General features: G+C 44.2%; 1 protein-coding gene across 1 annotated transcript in view; it reads left to right on the top strand.

Moving 5' to 3' along the window:
- CACNA2D4 (calcium voltage-gated channel auxiliary subunit alpha2delta 4) overlaps positions 1 to 19,708 on the top strand; it is a 129,028-nt gene that overhangs the window by 33,369 nt on the left and 75,951 nt on the right. Inside the window, exons 14-22 of the mRNA XM_032688544.1 lie at positions 2,791 to 2,868; positions 4,165 to 4,245; positions 6,640 to 6,714; positions 8,091 to 8,177; positions 11,474 to 11,545; positions 15,866 to 15,927; positions 16,646 to 16,713; positions 16,848 to 16,893; positions 18,339 to 18,436. Of these exons, the coding sequence (XP_032544435.1) occupies positions 2,791 to 2,868; positions 4,165 to 4,245; positions 6,640 to 6,714; positions 8,091 to 8,177; positions 11,474 to 11,545; positions 15,866 to 15,927; positions 16,646 to 16,713; positions 16,848 to 16,893; positions 18,339 to 18,436 (667 nt within the window). The remainder of the gene's footprint in view (positions 1 to 2,790; positions 2,869 to 4,164; positions 4,246 to 6,639; positions 6,715 to 8,090; positions 8,178 to 11,473; positions 11,546 to 15,865; positions 15,928 to 16,645; positions 16,714 to 16,847; positions 16,894 to 18,338; positions 18,437 to 19,708) is intronic.

The raw sequence follows: 19,708 nt of genomic DNA, 5'->3' as shown, positions 1-19,708 counted from the left end.
CTTTTCTACTCGCTCCCGGAGCTGAGGTGTGTATGCAGCCTCAGATCTGAATCTGCAGTGACCCAAGCGCCCAGGACTAATCACACAGGCACAACGTCACTTAAGTAGTGCTTCTGTGAAAGCAGGTTACCTTCTAAAGGATTATTCACAGGAAAGATAATCCGTGGCTCAGGGTACAGGTCACAGAGACTGATTTCCTCCAGACCAGGAGCCAGCTGCATATTGCTTGCCTCCCAAAGGTACAGATTGCTGGGGAAGCCGGCTTGCTCTTGCTTTCCTTGCGCTAGCAAGGCCTGTCACCACAGTGGTCCTGTGCCCAGCCCTGAGGGCCAAGGACACATCACAAAGGACCGGACAATCAGCACTCCCAACGCCCCTTGCTTTGCCTTAGGCCTGCCCTGTTGAAAGACATTTGGACCACGAGCAGGTGCTGTCATCATGTGGTGTTGCTAAGGCAGCTCTGAAATTCAAAGGAGTGAAGGGAAGGACAAAGGAGTAGATGACACTGAAGGAACCTTCCTCTGCACTTCACCAAACAGATGATGTTCCTCAGTCTCCATCTCTACCCCTTTTTACACTGCTGAAAGAGGAAATTACAGTTTTTCTTTTGTGGCTCTCTGTGCCCTCTATGTGCGAGACAGTTTTTTTCCTACATTGGATTCTTCACCCCAGAGAAGTGCCTGACTTCTGGACAGCTAGAGATGATCTGAAGTCAGGTTTCCCTCTTCTAGAAATGAACCTAAGGTTTCAGGGCTATTTATTCTATCTGGGGAGAAGAATCTCCTAGAAACATTGAGAATGTTTCTGTACACAGTCCCACTGTGGGACTGAAGTTGCAGGCTCCAGTCTGGACAACAGCAGCTTTAGGGTGTCTGCCACAGTTTCCCGGGAAACACACACAGTTTTCGGGTTTAAAATCTACAGTGAGAAACATGAGCTCTTTGAGCTGGAGTAAAACTGGAGGTAGTGTGCTTAGGTTTGTAGCAGGAAGCATGGAAGTCCAGGTTACATATGGTGGTACTCAATGCTGTGCTCAGAGTCAAGACCACGTGAACCCCAAGAAAGCCCTCCAAGGTTGCCAGGCTTGCGTCATCGTGGTGTATAAATGTTTATAATTGGGAGACTCTTGTAGGAAGGGACCATTCCCCACTTTTTTGCTCTGTCTGACCACTGAGGCTGCAGCCATGGCACGCTAGCTCTGGGAGAGTGAAATGGAGATGTCTTTGCTGCCAGGTGAGAGCTGGGACATGGTACTTGAATGTACTAGGCAAAACCTCCAGAAATGCTACTAATTACCCAGCAAGTTTATTTTATCAGCGGGCTTGCCACCTCTGGCACTGCTGTATGGGGCCACAATTCCCAAGGCAGCCACAGGGATTTGTTTGCTGCATGTTTTTTGCTGCACCTCTTGCCTTGTGTCTTGGATTGCCATTCTCTTTCTCTGTCCCAGACTCTCTCATCTTTGATTCATTCCTCCTTTCATGTATTCATTTATGTGTTCATCCATGTCTCTCACTAGCTGCCACAGTCTGAGGAGGTAACTGCACCCCTGTGTTTTGTGAGCGTGCTGTTTCCCTTGTGCCAGTTGGTGTGTCAGTGCCAGTGTTCACAGCCACAGCTGGCCTGTACATCTTGGGGGGGTGGGGGACACAGCACTGAAAGAGTCCTCTTGCACTGGCAAGAGGAGGAGAGGAAATGCTGGATGTACTGGGGAGCTGTGCTGTGCTGCTGGTTCAGAGTAGGTAGGGGTGTCTGTGTTGTGCAGTAGCTTAGTTCGCCTGATCTCTTTTTCCATATGTCCACTAAGTGCCAGGGAAGTTTACTTGCTGTGTGTTAGTGAGCGTTGTTGTGAATGGGAATTTTCCACAAAAAATCATCAGAATAGTAACTCAAGATATGAGGCTCAAATCCCCATCAAGTGACTGATTATTGACTGGCTCCTTTATGGCTCCCAGTACATATTGTAATGAAGACAGGAGGTCGTTTCTTGCCTTGCTGCTTACTTGGCCAAATGAGAGATAAAAGGGGGGGATGTTACTGACAACAGAGAATTAGATTCTTTTGATAGCTTGGCATGTTTGGGAGACTCATTTGCATGTGTCTTACCTGTTTACCTCCTTTCATGTGTGTTTTTAGAGCATCTGTCTTCTGTTGAATTGGGAGCATCTGTTACCCCATTACATGTGCATGTCCTGTGCATGTGCATAGCTCACTCTGTTGTATCTGTTTGGATCATGATTTTGTCTCTGTTTTTCCTACACTTAGATGGTTGGGTAACAAGTATATAGAAGCAGGCTTTGTGTGTATTTGCCTGTGGTGTTTTTCATTTGTGGTATTCATATGTTAGCAATATAGACAATACCTTGTCTGGTTTTGCTCATATTTGTGTTGCTTTTCTCCATTCTGTGTTTCTTGTGTTGGTGGTTTTTACACTTGTTGCATAAGTGTTCATGTCTACACTCCTAACACATGGTGGGTATAAATTGTGCCACCAATTCTACAGGTTCCTGTTTCTGCATTAAAGCAACCCTTCAATTTCTCCTGCTTCAACACATTTCACTGGCTTTCATCCCATCCTCATCACCCCACACGAGCAAGCATCCACCCCACGATCCTCTTGGATACAGAGTATTTAAAAGTGCTGCCATCTGTTTCTTGAGAAGTGTGGGAGGAGGCAAGGAGGTGGCTAATTGTAATCAACATCTGGGGTCCTTGGGAATTCCAGTGCCTTCCATTTGTATTATCTCTGTTATTGCACTTGCTAACACACTTTCCATTATTCTGTGGCAGCTCTTTGCATCTCAGGCTCAAAGTCTGTTGCTCATGACGACAGTGGCCATGCCAGTCTTCAGCAAGAAGAATGAGACGGTGAGTGCAATGTGGGCTTTGCTCTCCTCCCTGCCAGCAGAGGTGGCAGGATGCAGTGGACCTTTGCAGGGTTTTAAAGCCATTCAGAAGTGCAATAGACCTCGGCAGGACGGATGGCTGATAATTTATCTGTCAAAATGATAGCCTGTCATGTCCTCTGAATGCTATTTCTTCAAAATACCTCTTAAATATGACATTTCTCTTTGGTTTATCCCTTCCATTTTCAAAATGTGCCTAGTTCATTGACCTTAAAATTTCAGGCTGGAAGAGATCATTACCTTGTCTAGTCCATCTCTTTTATTGCAGATCTTTACATTTCACACAGAGGGTCCTTCACGAGCCCAATAACCTGTTTTGGCAAAAGTGCCATTGAAGAAAAGCATCCAGCCCCAAATCTCTCCATTGTGGATTCTCACTCTCCACTAAAAACTGGTGTCTAAATTCTGCTTTCAGTTTGTCTGGCCTCACCTTCCTGTCACAATGGCTTCCTCTACTTGATTAAAAAGCCTGTACCCTTTGGTACATTCTCCTGGGAAGCATCTTCTATACTGACATAAAGTCAAACCTGTCTATCTTGATAAGATAAAAAGGCTGAATTATTTAAACGTATTTGATAAGGGCATTTCCTTCGGGGATTAAAACCCTTTAGACACTCTTTTCTGTACAATTTCTTGTTTCTCAGCATCCTTTTAAAATGGTGGGCAGTATCTTTCCTTTGCTGTATGAGGGATAAACTATTCATCCAGGTCTTACAAACAACTGTCTGCCTTCTCCACCTGGGGCTGGCCTTAGCCTGTATTAGCACAGTGGTGCAATGGGAGTCTGTGTGTCATTTTTTCCATCATGCTACATTAATAATGCTTATTAAACAACCAGTTTCCCATATCGTGGAGGGGGGAATTCCTTTTTCCTAGGTTAACAATTTTATATTCAGTATTTGATTTAGTTGACCCAAGTTGTCAACCAATCCATGTTCTGTTGCATGATTGTCTTGACCTTATTGTTATTTACACATGCTGAATGCAGAGGTTTGCCCTCAAAACTTGTTTTCAGTGATTTTATGTTGCTTCTGAATTACAGTAAATAGTACTGACTAGTATTGTGTAGAAATACTCCTCTCCACAAACCCTGGAACAACCTCTTTAGACTTTTTGAACTATGCTAATTGATTTTAAATAAAGATACTCACACAAGCCTAAAGAGGATACATGAGAGACTAGTAGAGAGACAATGTGCTTTCAGGTAGAAAACTACCCAGGTCTTGCTTCTGAAAATAGATTTTCCTTTGTTTTAAAGCGATCCCATGGCATTCTTCTGGGTGTGGTGGGCTCTGATGTACCACTGAGGGAGTTGTTAAAACTTGCTCCACGGTATAAGGTAAGACTCAGAAAATGCAATTTGTTCTTTTGCACAGCAAAGTCATTAGTCATTCTCTCATGGGCACGACTGAAAAATCATTTCTCTGCCTGTAAGAAAAACTATGAGCAAAAAGGAAGAGATGTTGGATGTGGTGATGTGTGGTTTCTATACAGCACAAGTGAAATTCACTACTAGAAGCTCTTTGCTGCTTCAGGATCACAAGACCTGGATGATCCAGTAGATTGGCAAAATGTTGTGGAACTTTTGCATTTTGATGGTCACCAACCTAGATCCCTCAGAGATGACAGCCTATCTTAGAAGAATTAAACTTTTATATCCAGTTCCCAGTGGACAAGAGTTGCCATGCCAGCTGGCAAAAAATGTATTGGTTTCACTGTCAATATTCTTAGGAGAAAAAGTGAGGGCTGAATGGATTATGGAGAGCCAACTCTTCTGGCATGCCTAGAGAGATTTCTTTCTCCAGATCAGCATGAAGATTTTTTGGCAGGACAGTGCACAGAACGTTGGCTCTCACTCACTTTTGCTGTACCTAGATGAAGTATATGATCCCCAGACTTGTTAGTCAAAAAGCTTTCCATTAGCTCTATGTTCAGTGTATCTAAAAAAAAAAAAAAATGTTCATTCATAGGAAATCCCTCCAGAGATGCACTGTTTAGTTTGGTTTCTGATGTAAACTCCATGCACTGACCCTTTGTTCAGTCAGGCTGCACACCAGGAGACAACAAGCACATCCAAGGACCACCATGAAATGAGGAAATTTGAGCCATCATTTCAAGTTTTCAGTTTCTCTTAAACAGCTATCAGAAAACTACTACCAGTTAGGCAGTTGTCCAAAACCTGATTGCTAAAGGCTCACAGGACTGAAAGTGCTGTCAGAAGCTATGAATTTCTGTGGCACTTCCAGACATGGATACACAGCAGACCATTAACGTGAAGCTGAAGGAAATGATCCTTCGGGCAATCCTAGATCTAGGAGTGTCAGGGTGCATGCATTCAGCATGCAAAAGCTGGATGATTTGGGCCTGGGGGAACCTTGTGCAGGAGTTTCAATTTTTATACATTTATTTTCTGTATAAGACTGATACCTTTTCATCTTCCTCTCTCCATGTCACTCAAAGGCCAGGTGTCACAATAATCTTTCTTCTGGCCCAAGAAGGGACACAGTTCTTTCCTCCAAGCAGTGCCAGGGAAGGAGAAAAAATTATTTTAATTTCTTTACATCGAAGGCAGGACACATCTTCCCAGAAGCTCTTCCAACTCCAAAGCAGTTTAGAAACCTAGGATCCTCAACTTAAATTCCCTGGAATATAGGTTACAAATGGCCAGTTCCAGAGTTCCAGCCCTCAAGAGCTTGTGTATTAATGATCATGCTTACTTGGCTGGGAAATATCAGGTTTAATAGGCAAAAAAGAAGTTTGCTGCTCCAGTGTCTTGGTTTTGTTCTTGCCACGCTGAGCTGAGCCAAGTGTGCTTTACAAAAAGCTGCTTCACATAGAGACAGTCCAAAGTTTTGATCCGAGATGTGTGAAATACAGAATTCATTCCCTGAACGCACAGACGGATTGTAAATGACTCACCTCCTCACTTTCCTACTGTTATCCCTCCAGGATTGTCTCTATAGGAAAATAAAGTTGCAACATTTTTTTGAAGAGAGAAACCTTAGACATCCTTGTTTTTCTTGAGACACCTCTTGTTTTGGCAAGCACAGGCTATCTGCAGATTTTTAGCTGGAATTTGTATTATATGTGGGCTTGAGCTGAGTAATTGCTCTCTCGGAAATCTCTTGCAGATCAGGTCAGCCAGTGTCTGCTCTTGTTAGACTATGCTATTCCTTAAAAAGCATTTTAAGACTACAGGCTTGTACAACTGGCCTAGGCTAGGTCTGGTCTTGCCAACACTGAAACATAATGCAGAGCTCCTCTGAAGGCCGAAGCCGTCTGTGAGATTCATACTCTCTTGTTCATTCACTGCTCTGCACACATAGTGATGGGTACACAGACCTGTCACTGCTGTTTCTGGGCTGTTTACAGCATTCCCCATCGTTGCAGTTTTTATGAGTGGCTCTGCTATGCCTGCTGTGGAGAGCTCAGTCTGCCTCTGGGTGGTGATTGTCCACGACGACAGTCAGACTGTAGGAGGGCATCTCCCTCTGAAGGTGTACACAAAACCAATTACCTGTCCATCCTTTTGTGCATCCAAGCACAGTGAGTCTGCTTGGGCAGAGCAGTCAGAGATCTGGAGATAAATGGTTTGGGATGGACCCTATTTTGTGCTGGTCAATACCTACAAAAGGAAAACATTTCTGACTATTGGTGGTGCCAGGGTATTAGTGGTACCCATTATACATGTTTCTAGCTAAAGCACTAATTATTCTGATGCCTCTTTCTTCAGCTGGGTGTCCATGGATACGCCTTTCTGAACACCAACAACGGCTACATCCTTTCACACCCAGACCTCCGTCCTTTGGTATGTATAGCTGTGAATCTGAAAACCTTTGCTGATTTGAAAAGAGAGACTTTCAGGGGTCTTTCTGATTTGGGGGTTTTTTTGAGCTGTGAAGGCTACCAGGCTCTGATATACAGGCACCCAGGGGCAAGAGGGCCGGAGAAATAAATTCCACGTACACAAATGTATATATGTACACACATGGGTATGAAGCATAGGGTATCCTGCCTCTCTGTTCTCTGTAGGACTGCATGTGAGGGCTGCATTCGTGTGCACTTGCTGTACTGTGGGTGCACATGTATCTGTGCCCACGCAAGGTTTCACTGCCAGGCTGCAGGAACAGGTCCCCTTGCTCAGGCATATCTCCTACGAGGAGATTCAGCATGAGTAGCACCCCAGTAATAACTACCCAGCAGATATGGACATTTTAGGATTCTGAGCCTAGCAGGGTGCAGTACCACCAATCTTAGTAACATGGTGAGTCCGAGACCATTCAGAGACCAATAGGTTGCAAACACCTCCTGAGACTTGAGAGAGTGGACATAAGGACAGTGTTTCTCCCTCGCGGTGCCACTGGGAGCTCCAGGCCACCCATCTGTTTGCAAACACACAGCTGGCCTCATTAGTCAGATAGCCAGGCACGCAGGGATTTTACATTTCTTATATGTGCTGGTCAGCACAAATCCACCTGCACACAGCTCTGAGCATTAGCGTGGTCACCAGCAAGAGAAAGTGCCACCACAGGGCTTCACAGCAGCTGTCTTCAAAAAGGCAGCTTTGCAAGGGGAGACCACTGGCACAGGGAGTTTCTTTGTTATGTGAAGAGAAGGGACAGGGCAAGGCAAAGCTAGGCAAGGGCTATGCTTTATCCTTCCACCTTAACTTGGCCTCTCTCCGTCTGCTTCACACCTTTTCCCTCACCTGGAAGATTAGAGTGAAATAGCTCTCTTTTGTCAGCTAGCTCTAGGTGAAAAGTCTACCCTCAGTGGAGTCAAAGCCAGGAAGGATCTCCTGCTGGTATTATAATGTTAACGGGATTATATTCTTAGCTGCAGGGAAAAAAAATTATTTTCTGGAGGCAAGTGTGTTGTATTGATCTGTTTAGAAGTAGGAGGCCATAGCCTTTATCTGCAAGTTTACCTGTGTTCCTGCCTTCTTCCTGGATCAACCTCTCCCACTTGAACTCTCCTAGCCCCTCACTGCCTGCGTAAAGAAATAGATGACATAGGACCAATAAGGCACCTGCACAAATGCTGCCTTCCTAGTCAGAGAATAAATGAGTCATCCCTATTTTTCAGCCAGTTCTTAAAGGGTTAGTTTAGAAAGTTATCTAGCCACTTATTTGGGTATTTTTTCTTTCTTTTTCTTTCTTTTTTTTTTTTTTCCATAAACACCAGTACAAAGAAGGAAAGAAACTGAAGCCTAAGCCGAACTACAACAGTGTAGATCTCTCAGAAGTGGAATGGGAAGACCAGGAGGAAATAGTGAGTATCAGAAAGTGAATTTAGCCTTTTTTGTAGTTCCTTCTTTCTATTACTTGGTGTGCCTGTATGGAAGGCATGGGGGAGCAGTGGGCACTCCTGGTTTTTTTCTGTGCCTGACCGGCTCTGAGTAAGAGAGGCTGGTGCTCTAAAAGAGGTCAAAAGATGAAACTCTTCTACAAAGTGTTTGTCTTCCATCCCAGTATGAGTTTACCTTCACAAGGAACTAAGAGGGAAAGTGCTGGCACGAGGAAGGAAGCACTTTGGAGGGTGCTCCACGGAGCCAGTCTGTGCATACATGGCCCAAATGCTGCCTTAATACAAAGCCAAGGTAGCTTTAGGAGTGTGGCAGTGTCCTGTGATGTTACCCATACATGCAGAATGTGAGATATAGCTGAAACCACTCAACTAATGAGATCTGCAGGAAGAAAGTGCATTCAAGAAGAGTCTAAAGCTTGCAGTTACTATTAATACTAGACAAAGAAGATAAGGGACTTAGACAAAGTTTTCCTAAGAAAAACAAATTTCCAGAAATCACCTTATTGCATAGGTGTAGAGGCACTGAAAATAATAGCTGACCAGAGGGTAAAGATTAGAAAATACTTTTTCTATTGTCTTTTGAGAAAAATTATTAAAAAGTGATAGACAAGAAAGAGCATGCATCTTAATAGCTGCACATTGCTGCTTTGCATAACTAGGAACCTAGATAAAATGAGAAGGTAGTGAGGTTCTCCTGTGGCTGATTTTATTTTACTCAGAAGAAGTAGGAGAAAAGAAATACTTAAGTTACTAAGATAAGAACTGAATTTGGAGTAAGATAGAATTAGCTGTGAGACAGATGCTTCTGGATTACAGGGGAGACTGCTGAGATAAACGGATCTGATGCTATAGATATCCACTTAAACAGGTAGGACAAACAAACTGACCAGCAACAGGATCAAAGTAGCCACTGCCACTAGTGCAGGCCAAGTACAAAGGGTACACCAAAGGAACTTGGGAAGGGGAAGAGTGGCAAATTGAGAAAGAAAACACAGTAGAACTAGGTGTGAAACATGGAAAGCAAGACAAAATAAGAGGGTTTGCATGTAGTGGGACCACCAAGATGCTAGCTGCCAATGGCTTTGTGTAGGTTCACTGATAACTTACACGAGCTCTGCTCCCACTGTAGTTTTTCTCTCACTGGAGCCACTTTTAGAGCTGTTCCTCTTTACCTAGTTTGCTGTTAAAAAAAAAAAATCCAGGAAATGAGAGAATTTTGCTTTGCTCTCCTATTTATTTGGCTGGCAGGTTCCTGTCTGACCAAATAACTGATACCTGAATGCAACTACAGTGCAACATGTAAGGTTTTTGTCCATAGGCAGTCAGAATAAAACTAACCACGGGGGAAAAAAGTCATGAAACAGGCATGAATAACAAAGCCACTTTGTGTTTCTCTGCTGCACCTTCCAGAAGAAAGAAAGGTTGCAGTCACTGAGGGTACAGAGACATTCAGTGACGTGAAGTATATCTGCAGTGTGACTTCAGCAAGTCTAGAGACTCTCAAGATACACCCACTGCAGCAGAAAGCTGCCAACATTTCAACACTTGGATTTGTAGCTATGGTATTAGATCAATGACAGACTCAACATCAGTTGCAGTATAATCTCAGCAACACTGATAAGCGGCGAATTCCGACTGGAAAAATATGCCCAAGTGCTAATGATGTGTAATACAGCCAGCTGCTAAAAGGAAATCTAGTAGAGGGAAGATGGCATTGTCTGGAAAATACCAACTGATGCACAGTGGTACTATTTGCAGCCAGGCAACAGCAAGGGTTTGGGCTTGCTTGTGAAGCAACACAGGGGTATTTGTAGTGTGAGGGGGAAAGGAGAAGGGTCGAGGGTCTAGAGCGGAAGACGTATAAGGAATGTTTGAGCTCACTTGGTTTGTTCAGCCTGGAGAAAAGGAGACTGAAGGGAGACCTCACAGCAGTCCACAGCTTCCTCACAAGGGGAAGCAGAGGGACAGGCACTGATCCCATCTCTCTGGTAAGCAGTGACAGGGGGCGCCCTTGACGGAACAGCATGAAGCTGAGTCAGGGGAGGTTTAGGCTGGATATTAGAAAAGGTTCTTCACCCAGACGGTGGTTGGGCACTGGAACAGGGAAGTGTCACAGAACCAAGCCTGACAGAGTTCAAGAAGTATTTGGACAACACACGGTGTGATTTTTGGGGCTGTGCTGTGCATGGTCAGGAGTTGGACTTGATGATCCTCATGGGTCCCTTCCAACTTGGGATATTCCATGATTCTAAATCCAGAACCCATAGCGAATGCTGCAGGCTGTCAGACCAGAACAGAGAGTATGCCGTGGCTCTGGCAGGAGGTCAAACACTCTTAGCCAAAAAGGAGTAATAGTACCAGTCAGTGTTTTCATTTCCAAGATGTGGGCCTTGGGAAACATGAGCTTTATATTCTAGGTCTGTAAATAACCCACATCAAACAGCCATAGTAAACAAAGCCGTGGCCTTGTAAAGCAAATGCAGTTGAGACTGGCTAGCACCTGAATGGAGGCCTGTCTCTGGAAGTAAGGAAACAATTTGTGTGAATGAATAAGTTACTTCCCACCTATTTTTTCTATCCAGGCTGAAGCAATAGACTGATATGCTCTGGCAGGCTGGGCCTAAAGTCAAAGCCTCTGCACTTGTGGAAAAATTTCCTGGCTCTTTCTTGCAAGAGGCTGGGAGTCACCGTGAAAATTAAATTTTGGAACCTGGACTGAATAAAGAGGTCTTCTCACTGCCTACCCTGCTGACATACAGTCTTGCTTTGCTGCGCTAAACAGCTGCTTTGCTGCACCTCAGAAGTGGTGCTGAATACAGCCTATAATTTATAAATCAGTTTTTAAAATGTCAAAGAGCTTTGGATTCGGTCTGGGGGAGTTAGTGAGTTTCTCAGTTGTCTCCTCTTCCAGGCTCTCAAAGCACTGTGCTAATGACTTTCTGGCTGCCAAACAGTGAAGCCTGAAACTCAGACTGGCAATTTCATAGATTCCACATCCTTTCTTTGTGCTAAAAAGACATAGCAACAGGCTTTCAGCATAAACTATTACTACTCTGTGTCACTTATCAGCTTGACCCAACAAGGATTCTGACCACTGAGAACAGGTTTTCAGTTTAAAAGAAGCAAGAAAGAGCTGGGAAGGAGAGGGAAGCTGCAGTCACTCTTTCTGCCAGCCACTGTATGTTAATGACAAGTGACTCTATTAATTCCTGTCCTGTCTTGCCTGAAGACACTAATACTAAACTTGTTCACCTCTTCAGCTGAGAACTGCCATGATCAATGGGGAAACAGGCTACCTCTCTATGGATGTGAAGGTCCCTGTGGACAAAGGGGTAAGAAATTATCCTTCTGTTCAGGTCACACAAGGGAGTGGATGGGAAGTGGATGCTGAAGAACCACAAAGGATGTGGTTTTAATGCTCAGCATTTCTGAGTGTGAGGATTTTATTGTTTCAACACATATGTAACGCATGTGCTAAAGACATCTAAAAAAGCATCATTAGAAGTGCTCCTTACACCTACCAATATTCTGCTCCTAGAAAATTATTGGAAATGCCTCTCAGCCCCCTACTTTTTCCAGGCAAAGCCAAAAAGCATGTTGTTCATTGTTTATAGGGCTGTGAAATGAAATCAGAGATCTTCAAGAGTTTAGAATAGGGAAGATTACGCAGATCTGACCTAGACAGAAAGACGTTTGGAGACTATTTTGCCACTCCCTTTCCCTACCCAAAACCTCTCATGAAAACTTTGTCCCTCACTTTGTCAGAATATGATTTCCTTTATCCAGGTCCAGGATTAAATTTCTATGCAAATATTTGCAGATGTTTTATGAAAAGCCCTAGCGAAATGTAGACTTTTGAACATTCCCTACCAGCTCTAGGGTAGGGTTATACATCTTGCCTTGGAATCAGTGCAAGATTATCTTGTACATTTATGTTCACTGGTACTTTTTCATTCAGGTTTATTTAACTCTCTTAAAGATTTTGGCTTTCATCATTTCCTGTTAGGAAGGATTCCAGAGTCCTGCAAGTTACACTGCCCAGAAATCTTCCATATTTCAGGAAAATTTTCCATCCTTTACAGAGAGTATTTTTTTCAGCGGCTGGCTGAACTGTTCCCATGCTAAGCCACAGTCAGCACCAATTCCAACAAACTGCTCACAGCCACTGCTGAAAATAGTGCCACTTCCTAATGAAGACACCCCTTTGTTTCCTCTGAATGGTTGTACTGCTAGATCTTGTCACTACATTTTCTCTCTCTATTCTTGGTGTTTACAACTCTCAGGTTCCTGTCAATGCCTTTGCCTTTCTTCTCCCGGGCATTGCCAACATCTACATTTGAAATATTTGCACATTTTTCAGTCCAAGCAATTCAGCCATTGTGTTTGTTATCTTCATGTCTTTTATCATTTCTGGTGCACAAGCACTAGGGCTTTGCTGAATTAGAGTTCTGTTTCCCTGATGCTCTTTAGAGAGCATCTATTCTCTGCAATATGATATTTCTGAACAAGGAGCCCCAAATCTCCTTTCTGCTGTCCCTTCAATTTTTTCTGCCTCCCCCAGCTCCACTGGAACTGCCGCCTTCACTTCTGTATTTCTTAGCTATTTTTTTCCAGTTGCCATTTTTCCACATGAAACCCACTCCTCCTCTTCATCCAGCCTTTCTAATTTTAAGGTCTGTTGCGGCTTTTATTCAGTATGCAGAGAAATGTTGTTTTATTTTGTCTTACAGATCCCTGTACGTAAGGGCTGCTAAGGCAGAGTCTGTCTGTTCCTCTCATTAGATCTTTTTCCCTTGATGGCCTGTTGTTTACTGTCTCTTTTTGTTTACAATGCTGCAGCTGGTTCTCACTCCATATCTTATTTAAGCCCACTTTAACAGATTCCTTAGAATAAAATTTCATGAGAAGCTGTTTCAAGTGCTTTATATAAACCCAAATACATTGCATGTCCTTTATTTCCTTCATTCCTCTACCTTAGTTATTCTGTCAGAAAAGCAATCAAAGTTTTCAAGCAAATTCTATTATTTGTAAGTCTAGATTGTTTATTTTGCTAGCTTAACCTCTTTGTGCACCCTCAACAACACTTCTTCTGAGTCATCCAGTGATATCTTTTTAGTTCAATATTTTAGAGACATCTTTCTGCTCCCCTACCCTGGGGGGGGGGCAGGGGGGAAGATAACAAAAAGTAGCCTTGGTAAAGAGGTATTACCTGTTTCATTCTGCAACTCTGGAAGCCTTATGAAGCACAATAGGAAACTGAAGTATGTGACAGTTTTACTACTATTGGAATACACACGGTGGGAACCAGAAACAAAATTCAGCAATTCCCAATTTTACCCTGCCAGCTGATGAAGCAGATCAGCATTGAAACAAAGAAAGTGCTGACAGAGCCTTGAAACAAAAAGAAGGCAGTCAGACTACAGAGAGAAGGCCTGAATGAAGAGATAGAAATTATTCTGTCAGCCACGTAAACATTGATTTCCCAGGCTGATCTCAGGAAGGTATTGAGAGCAGAGTGAGACAGAGAGGGGAAAATAAGGAACAAGTACAAGAGGCGGTTTTTAGAGAGATCAAGTGGCAAAAATATCTTTGCTTGCAGCTGGACTACAAAAGAGTTGTGACTGTGAAAGCAAAAGGGTGAGGACAGGGGTAGGAGCTGTGGCAAACCACTGGTAATGGCAATAACCAGGACTGGATACCTAGTACAGTGACAATACCAACACTGGAAATACTCATGTTCCCAGGCTGCAGGGGATGGTAGTCAGCTATCCTACCATGGTGCCAACGTGCCCACGTTCTTCTCTTCTCCCTTGATCCTCCCTGTATAGCAAAGTCCTGTCTGACCATCCTCAACCCTGCCTAGCTCAAGGGTGCCTCTGCTTCTTTTCCATTCCATGGATAAGGGCTGATACCTCCAGCTGTCTTGGAGCAGGCTGGCCACCCACTCTCTCCTACTGCCCAAAAAGAGGTTTGCCCTCCCTCCCTCAACTTGCAGGTGCTGAGTGGTTGCATGAGTAGAAGAGGGGCAGGTCAGGGAGCAAAGGATGAGCAGGACAAGCCCTGCTAAAGGAAAGGGTCTCAGAGTAGCGGCCAGACCTTCTTCTCCGTGCCTCCCTGCCTCCACCATCAGATCAGACAGGCAAGGAAAGGAAGGATTAATAGCTCTTGTAACACCTCAAAACACCACCATGCCACGTTCTTCAGGGGTATCACAGCACTCTGGAAGACCTTGCACATCAGGAGGAATAACTTCACAGAGAGAGTTATTAAACATTGAAATGAACTGCCCGGGGAGGTGGTGGAGTGACCATCCCTGGAGATGTTCAAGAAACAACTGGATGTGGCACTTAGTGCTCTGGGCCAGTTGACAAGGTGGTGATTCGATCATCTTAGAGATCTCCAACCTAAATAATTCCGTGATTCTGCGTGATCTTGGCACAGCAAAAGACCCTGTTGCTCAGCAGTATAGAGCTGCCATACATGGAGAGAGAGAGAGAGAGAGAGGAGGGAAGGGGTTGAGCCACCTGCCGCCTCCTCACCTAAAAATATCCCCCATCCCCATCAGCCCCATAAGCACAAACTCGGTGCTGGCTGGGGAGCTGGAGCTGGCGCTGGCTGGTCCTTTGTGCCTCGCTCCACTTCCACTGCTGCACGGCTTGAGCAGGTTAGAGCAGGCACGGCTCCCCCTGGGGAACACTGAGTTTTCTGTGTTCACTCCCCTGTCTCCCACACACATCCTCTCACCTCGTTTTCAGGCTGGGTCTAGGATTTTAAACATATTAGGGTTCATATACTGGCATGAGGCTTGGACAGAAACTTTCCAAAAACTTTTCTCCTTTGGAAAAGAGTTCCACTGAAATCAACACTTTCCTACAGGAAAAGGCTAGTCTGGCAAACAGATGAAGTTCTGAAGCAGCTTTCAATAATCTGAAATGTCTTCAGTTGAAATGTCAGTCTGAAAAAAATATTTGCACGTGAATCAAAACTGCTTGGATTTGAATCAGCACTTTTTTCCAAATTTAAAACGTAAATTTTTTTTACTGATGTTTTTTAACAAAATTGGAATATGCTAATGTTTTGTCCCAATTTGGCATGAAAACAAAGGTCAGGAATATTAGAATTTCCCACAGGAGTGGGGAGACTTGGCCCCGGCTGCCCACACACACAGTGGGTAGGTTTGCCATCTTTCTACCTGCCCCACTGAGCCCCCCTGCTGCTGGAGATGATGATGATGATGATTATGATGATGATGATGATGATGATGATGATGATGATGATGATGATGATGATGATGTGCAAAACTGTCAAGGTTGCTGTGTATGGCAAAAGAGCAGTAGGGCCCCAGCACATTGGCTTGGAGGGTGTGAGAAGGAGGGCAGCTTCCCCCCACCCCTTCCTGCAACCGGTGCATGAGCCCCAGAGCAAAGAAAGGTTTAACTGAAGCCCTAGTTGGAAAGACAGAGTGGCTGCCTGGATCCTGAAAGAGCTGGATATGCTGAATACTGCACATTCATCCCTGCTTCCAGCCAGCCCTAGCAGGGTGTGAAATGTTTGGCTTAGCCTTGGGGACATATATCCTAGGTCCCCATCACCACTATGCTCTTGGTCTGTCAGATGGTCTCTCACTCTTCTTATTCCTGCTCTTATTTCAGAAACGAGTTCTTTTCCTCACCAATGATTATTTCTTCACGGACATCAGTGGCACACCCTTCAGGTGAGCAAGGACTGTGTGACATCAACACAATGTATCAGAAGTAAGATCATGAATCATGGACAGCAGATTGGTCCCTTTTCTTCATAAAACTGACTACAATTCATGAGCAGAGGAGTGTGAATAACTGACTTCTTTGTTCCTATAGCCATTAAAATATTGTTTGGGGTCAACTCAAAAGGAATATTATGATTTATCTGAAGTTCAGAATACAAAAGCAAAGCCTTAGGTGAATCATGTTTCATTTCAGCGAAATAAGACATCTTCTTCAGTTTTCCATTCTACTGAATATGGTTTATGTTCTGGTGTATGGCTTTAAAGAAAACAACACTGTTATAAACTGAAAATTATAAAAAAAATCAAATAACAAATCAAACAAAGCATGTGTGTGTGATTGCTTGTGGGTTGGTTTTTCTTTTACCCAGCTGAAATGATTTGAAACTGGCACAGATTTGAGTAATGTTATCATTGACCTGAATCTACAATGTTGGCTAAAAAATTATCACCAGAAATGCCTCATTTCAGCTCTACAGACAGGTTCCTTTGCCTCTTGTGCTGAAATCGGATCTCACTTAATCCTCTTCTGATGATGTTCTTTTCTTTAATAGCTGTGGAGGGAGTTAATGTCTTTAAGGGTTGTTACTGCAGGGAATGCAGCGTCATGTTTAGGAATGACACCTCTCCTTGCTGACAAGTCCTCTGTTTTCCCTCCTGCCTCCAGCCTGGGTGTTGTGCTGTCCAGGGGACACGGGGAGTACATTCTGCTGGGGAACACTTCAGTGGAAGAAGGTAGGTTAATCTCAAAGGGCCATGCTGTCCCAAGGGACAAGGCAGCTACTCTGAACTTCACCACTTCACTTCTCCTCCACAGCCTGTATCTGGCTGGTACCTAACCGAATATTCCATGTATTATCTGCTTTCAGGTTTGCACGACCTGCTCCAGCCAGACTTGTCTTTAGCGAATGAATGGTAAGTGGAAGAAATCCTGTCAGTGACACAGGACTTTGTCACGATATTTGGCTGAACTTCCCAGCAATGTGGCTTGCATTCATCACCCTCTGTGGCCTAGAGAAAAAGCAGTGCTCTTCAGGGACTGTACCCGACTGTCTCCAGGCAATTCAGTTCCACCTCTTCCTCTGGGAGATCCCACCAAGACCTGGCACATTACTGTACTAACAAACATCTGAGATTTATCCTCAGTCTTCTCTGCTCAGACTTACTTTTTCCCCTCATGTCACTCAGAATTGTTTTACAAGACCTACAGTATGTCAGAGCTGACAGGAAATTTTGTTGCAAGCTTGGTGAGAGATTGAAATGCTTTTTTAAATCCTAGCTTATTTTTGGTTGGCATTCTTCTGAACTAAGCCTAGACTTAATTTCTAGTGAACATGGAGGTGATTTATGACCCCTGTTTCAATAGCAAGCAGAATTTACAGTTTTGCTTGGTTTGGATATGAAACAGGGTGAAGCATGGCACTTTCCATTTATTGCTGTGAGGTTTGGGGTTTTCATGAACCCAACATTCAGTTACACTCAGTCACATGAACCCAGCCTGTATCAAAGCCAAAATAACTATATTCAAGAAGCCCTCCACCTCTTCTCACCTCTCATTACACTGCTAAGTTTCACAGGCAGCGCATTTGAGACACAAGCAGTGACTTCTCCTTCTTCTACTCCTGACTTGGTGTGTCAGCTTACACACTTTACATATTAATTTCTCTTAGACTTCTCTCATAAATCACTCCTTTCAGCCCCTTTATGAGTTGTAATTCTCTCTCATAACCCCTTCCTCTCCTGACAATGGGGTGGTCAAAATTGGAAGCAGGATTAGAAGACTGGTTTCTTTTATAATTCCGAGCATTTGTAGCACATTCTTCTGCTTCTCCCCAAACTGTGTCCAGAGGCTCCTGCAGTGGTGTCCCCTTGGGACAGATTTTCTTGTCACCATATCATACTGCAAGATCATTCCTCATCTCACAGTTTGTTTCTCTGTCTCTCGTTTTTTCTGCTCCTGGTCTGGTCTTACTCACGTTACACACGACCCTCTGCTTCTCGGGTCTCTCCATCACATTGTTATTGTCTATATAGGCACGTGTACACATCTTACACAACACGTAATACAGAGAACTGCTGAGAGGATTTGGGACACCTGTTTTGCATTGTGAGCTTATGCTGAAGACCATAACAGCAGCCCTACCAAGCTCAGCAGTCAGGTTAATTGGTGTTTGGTTTACTGGTAGGGTTTGACTTACAGCCACACTGTTAGATTTTGAGTGGGCACACCGTGCAGCAGCGGTAAAATCTCTGCAGACCCAGGTTTCTTGCTGAATTTTTTTTTGCAGTTATTATTTTCCAGCACCATTTGGTTAACTGTGGTTTCTCTTTGCCCTTGCTTCTTCTTCCCTTCCCACCAGGATTTACTGCATCACCGACATTGATCCAGACCACCGAAAGCTCAGCCAGCTGGAGGCTGTGATCCGTTTCCTCACTGGAGAGGACGCTGACCTGGAATGTGAGTCCCAGGCACTGAAAGGGCCTTTTCCTGTACCCATCACAGGGGAGAGGGCACTATGACAAACTGATTGGTGTCAGACTGAGCTCTTGTGGCACCTGTTCACACAGGCAGGGCAGAACTCAAGCCCAGAGTAATTCACAAGTGGAAACGAACAGAGAATCCACTCCCTTGATTCTGTCAGAGGATTCTTTTTCCATTTCAAAGCTGACACGTAACTCAGCCTTATTGGAGGTCTCAGCATAGGAAATATTGAGGGATGAAAAGCTTGAAAGGAGCTCGGTAGGGGCTGCAAACCATGTTGAAGACAGACTGATCAGCTGGGCTAGATGGGGCGATGGCAGGAGGAGCCAGGAAAACTAGAGACTACTCAGCTCCCCAGGGTCCCAGTCATCATCCTCCAAGGGTTCACAGTGCCATCTAGAGAGATGGGTTCTTTCAGAACAAGGATTATTACCTTTGTTTTCCAAACACAACAGGTAACTCATCTAGGGGTAAAAAATTGTCACAGAATTATTGTCTTTCCTGCTCCCCCTGCTGCTCATCCGCTGCACCAGGTCCCGTTCTCTAGGCAACACATAGCCACACGGGCAGCTGATACAGCACCACTACAGTGAGATATCTGTCAGGGGACAGAGGTGGGCAGCTGTGCATGGGAACTCCTTACAGCTATTTAGCTTTAGGATGTCCTTCAGCCCCTTTAGTTGTGCAAAGTATAAGATTTTGCATGTAATGCTGCAGCTGAGAGGCACAAACCTTTGGCACAAGAATGGGAATCTCTTAAAACTAAAATCAAATGTAATCCAGTAATTTTGCCTCTCTTTGCACAATGTGAGTGGACCCCCACCTGGTTCTCCTTAGAGCAGGCTGGAAAGAGGAGATGTATCAGCTCAAGTGGCCAGAGAGGAGTAAAGTTTCAGGAGAGCTGACTATGAGAGACATGCAGACTTGGAAGTGCTGTGGAGGAAAACCAAATATGATTTGAACACATCTTAGACATATGGGGCCTGGAGAAGGAAAGGTCTCGTGTTATTCTCAGGTTTGAATTACAAGGATGGAGAGAAGGATCCTGAGAGCTGTGACAAAGAAAGTTTGGTGAACTTGAGACAAAACATTAAGGGAGACTGGAATATCAACCCAGAAACACTGAAATGGTGGGGGTGTTTCCATCTAGAACAGCACTGAAAGGGGCATTTCTGCAATATGATGGTCATCGTATTCTCATTAGAATGAGAATTAATGCAAGCAGGGCAATACAATAATGAAGCAGGT

Source organism: Chiroxiphia lanceolata, chromosome 5 (genome assembly GCF_009829145.1).
Source record: "Chiroxiphia lanceolata isolate bChiLan1 chromosome 5, bChiLan1.pri, whole genome shotgun sequence".
Classification (NCBI taxonomy): Eukaryota; Metazoa; Chordata; class Aves; order Passeriformes; family Pipridae; genus Chiroxiphia; species Chiroxiphia lanceolata.
This window is presented reverse-complemented; position numbering and strand designations above follow the sequence as displayed.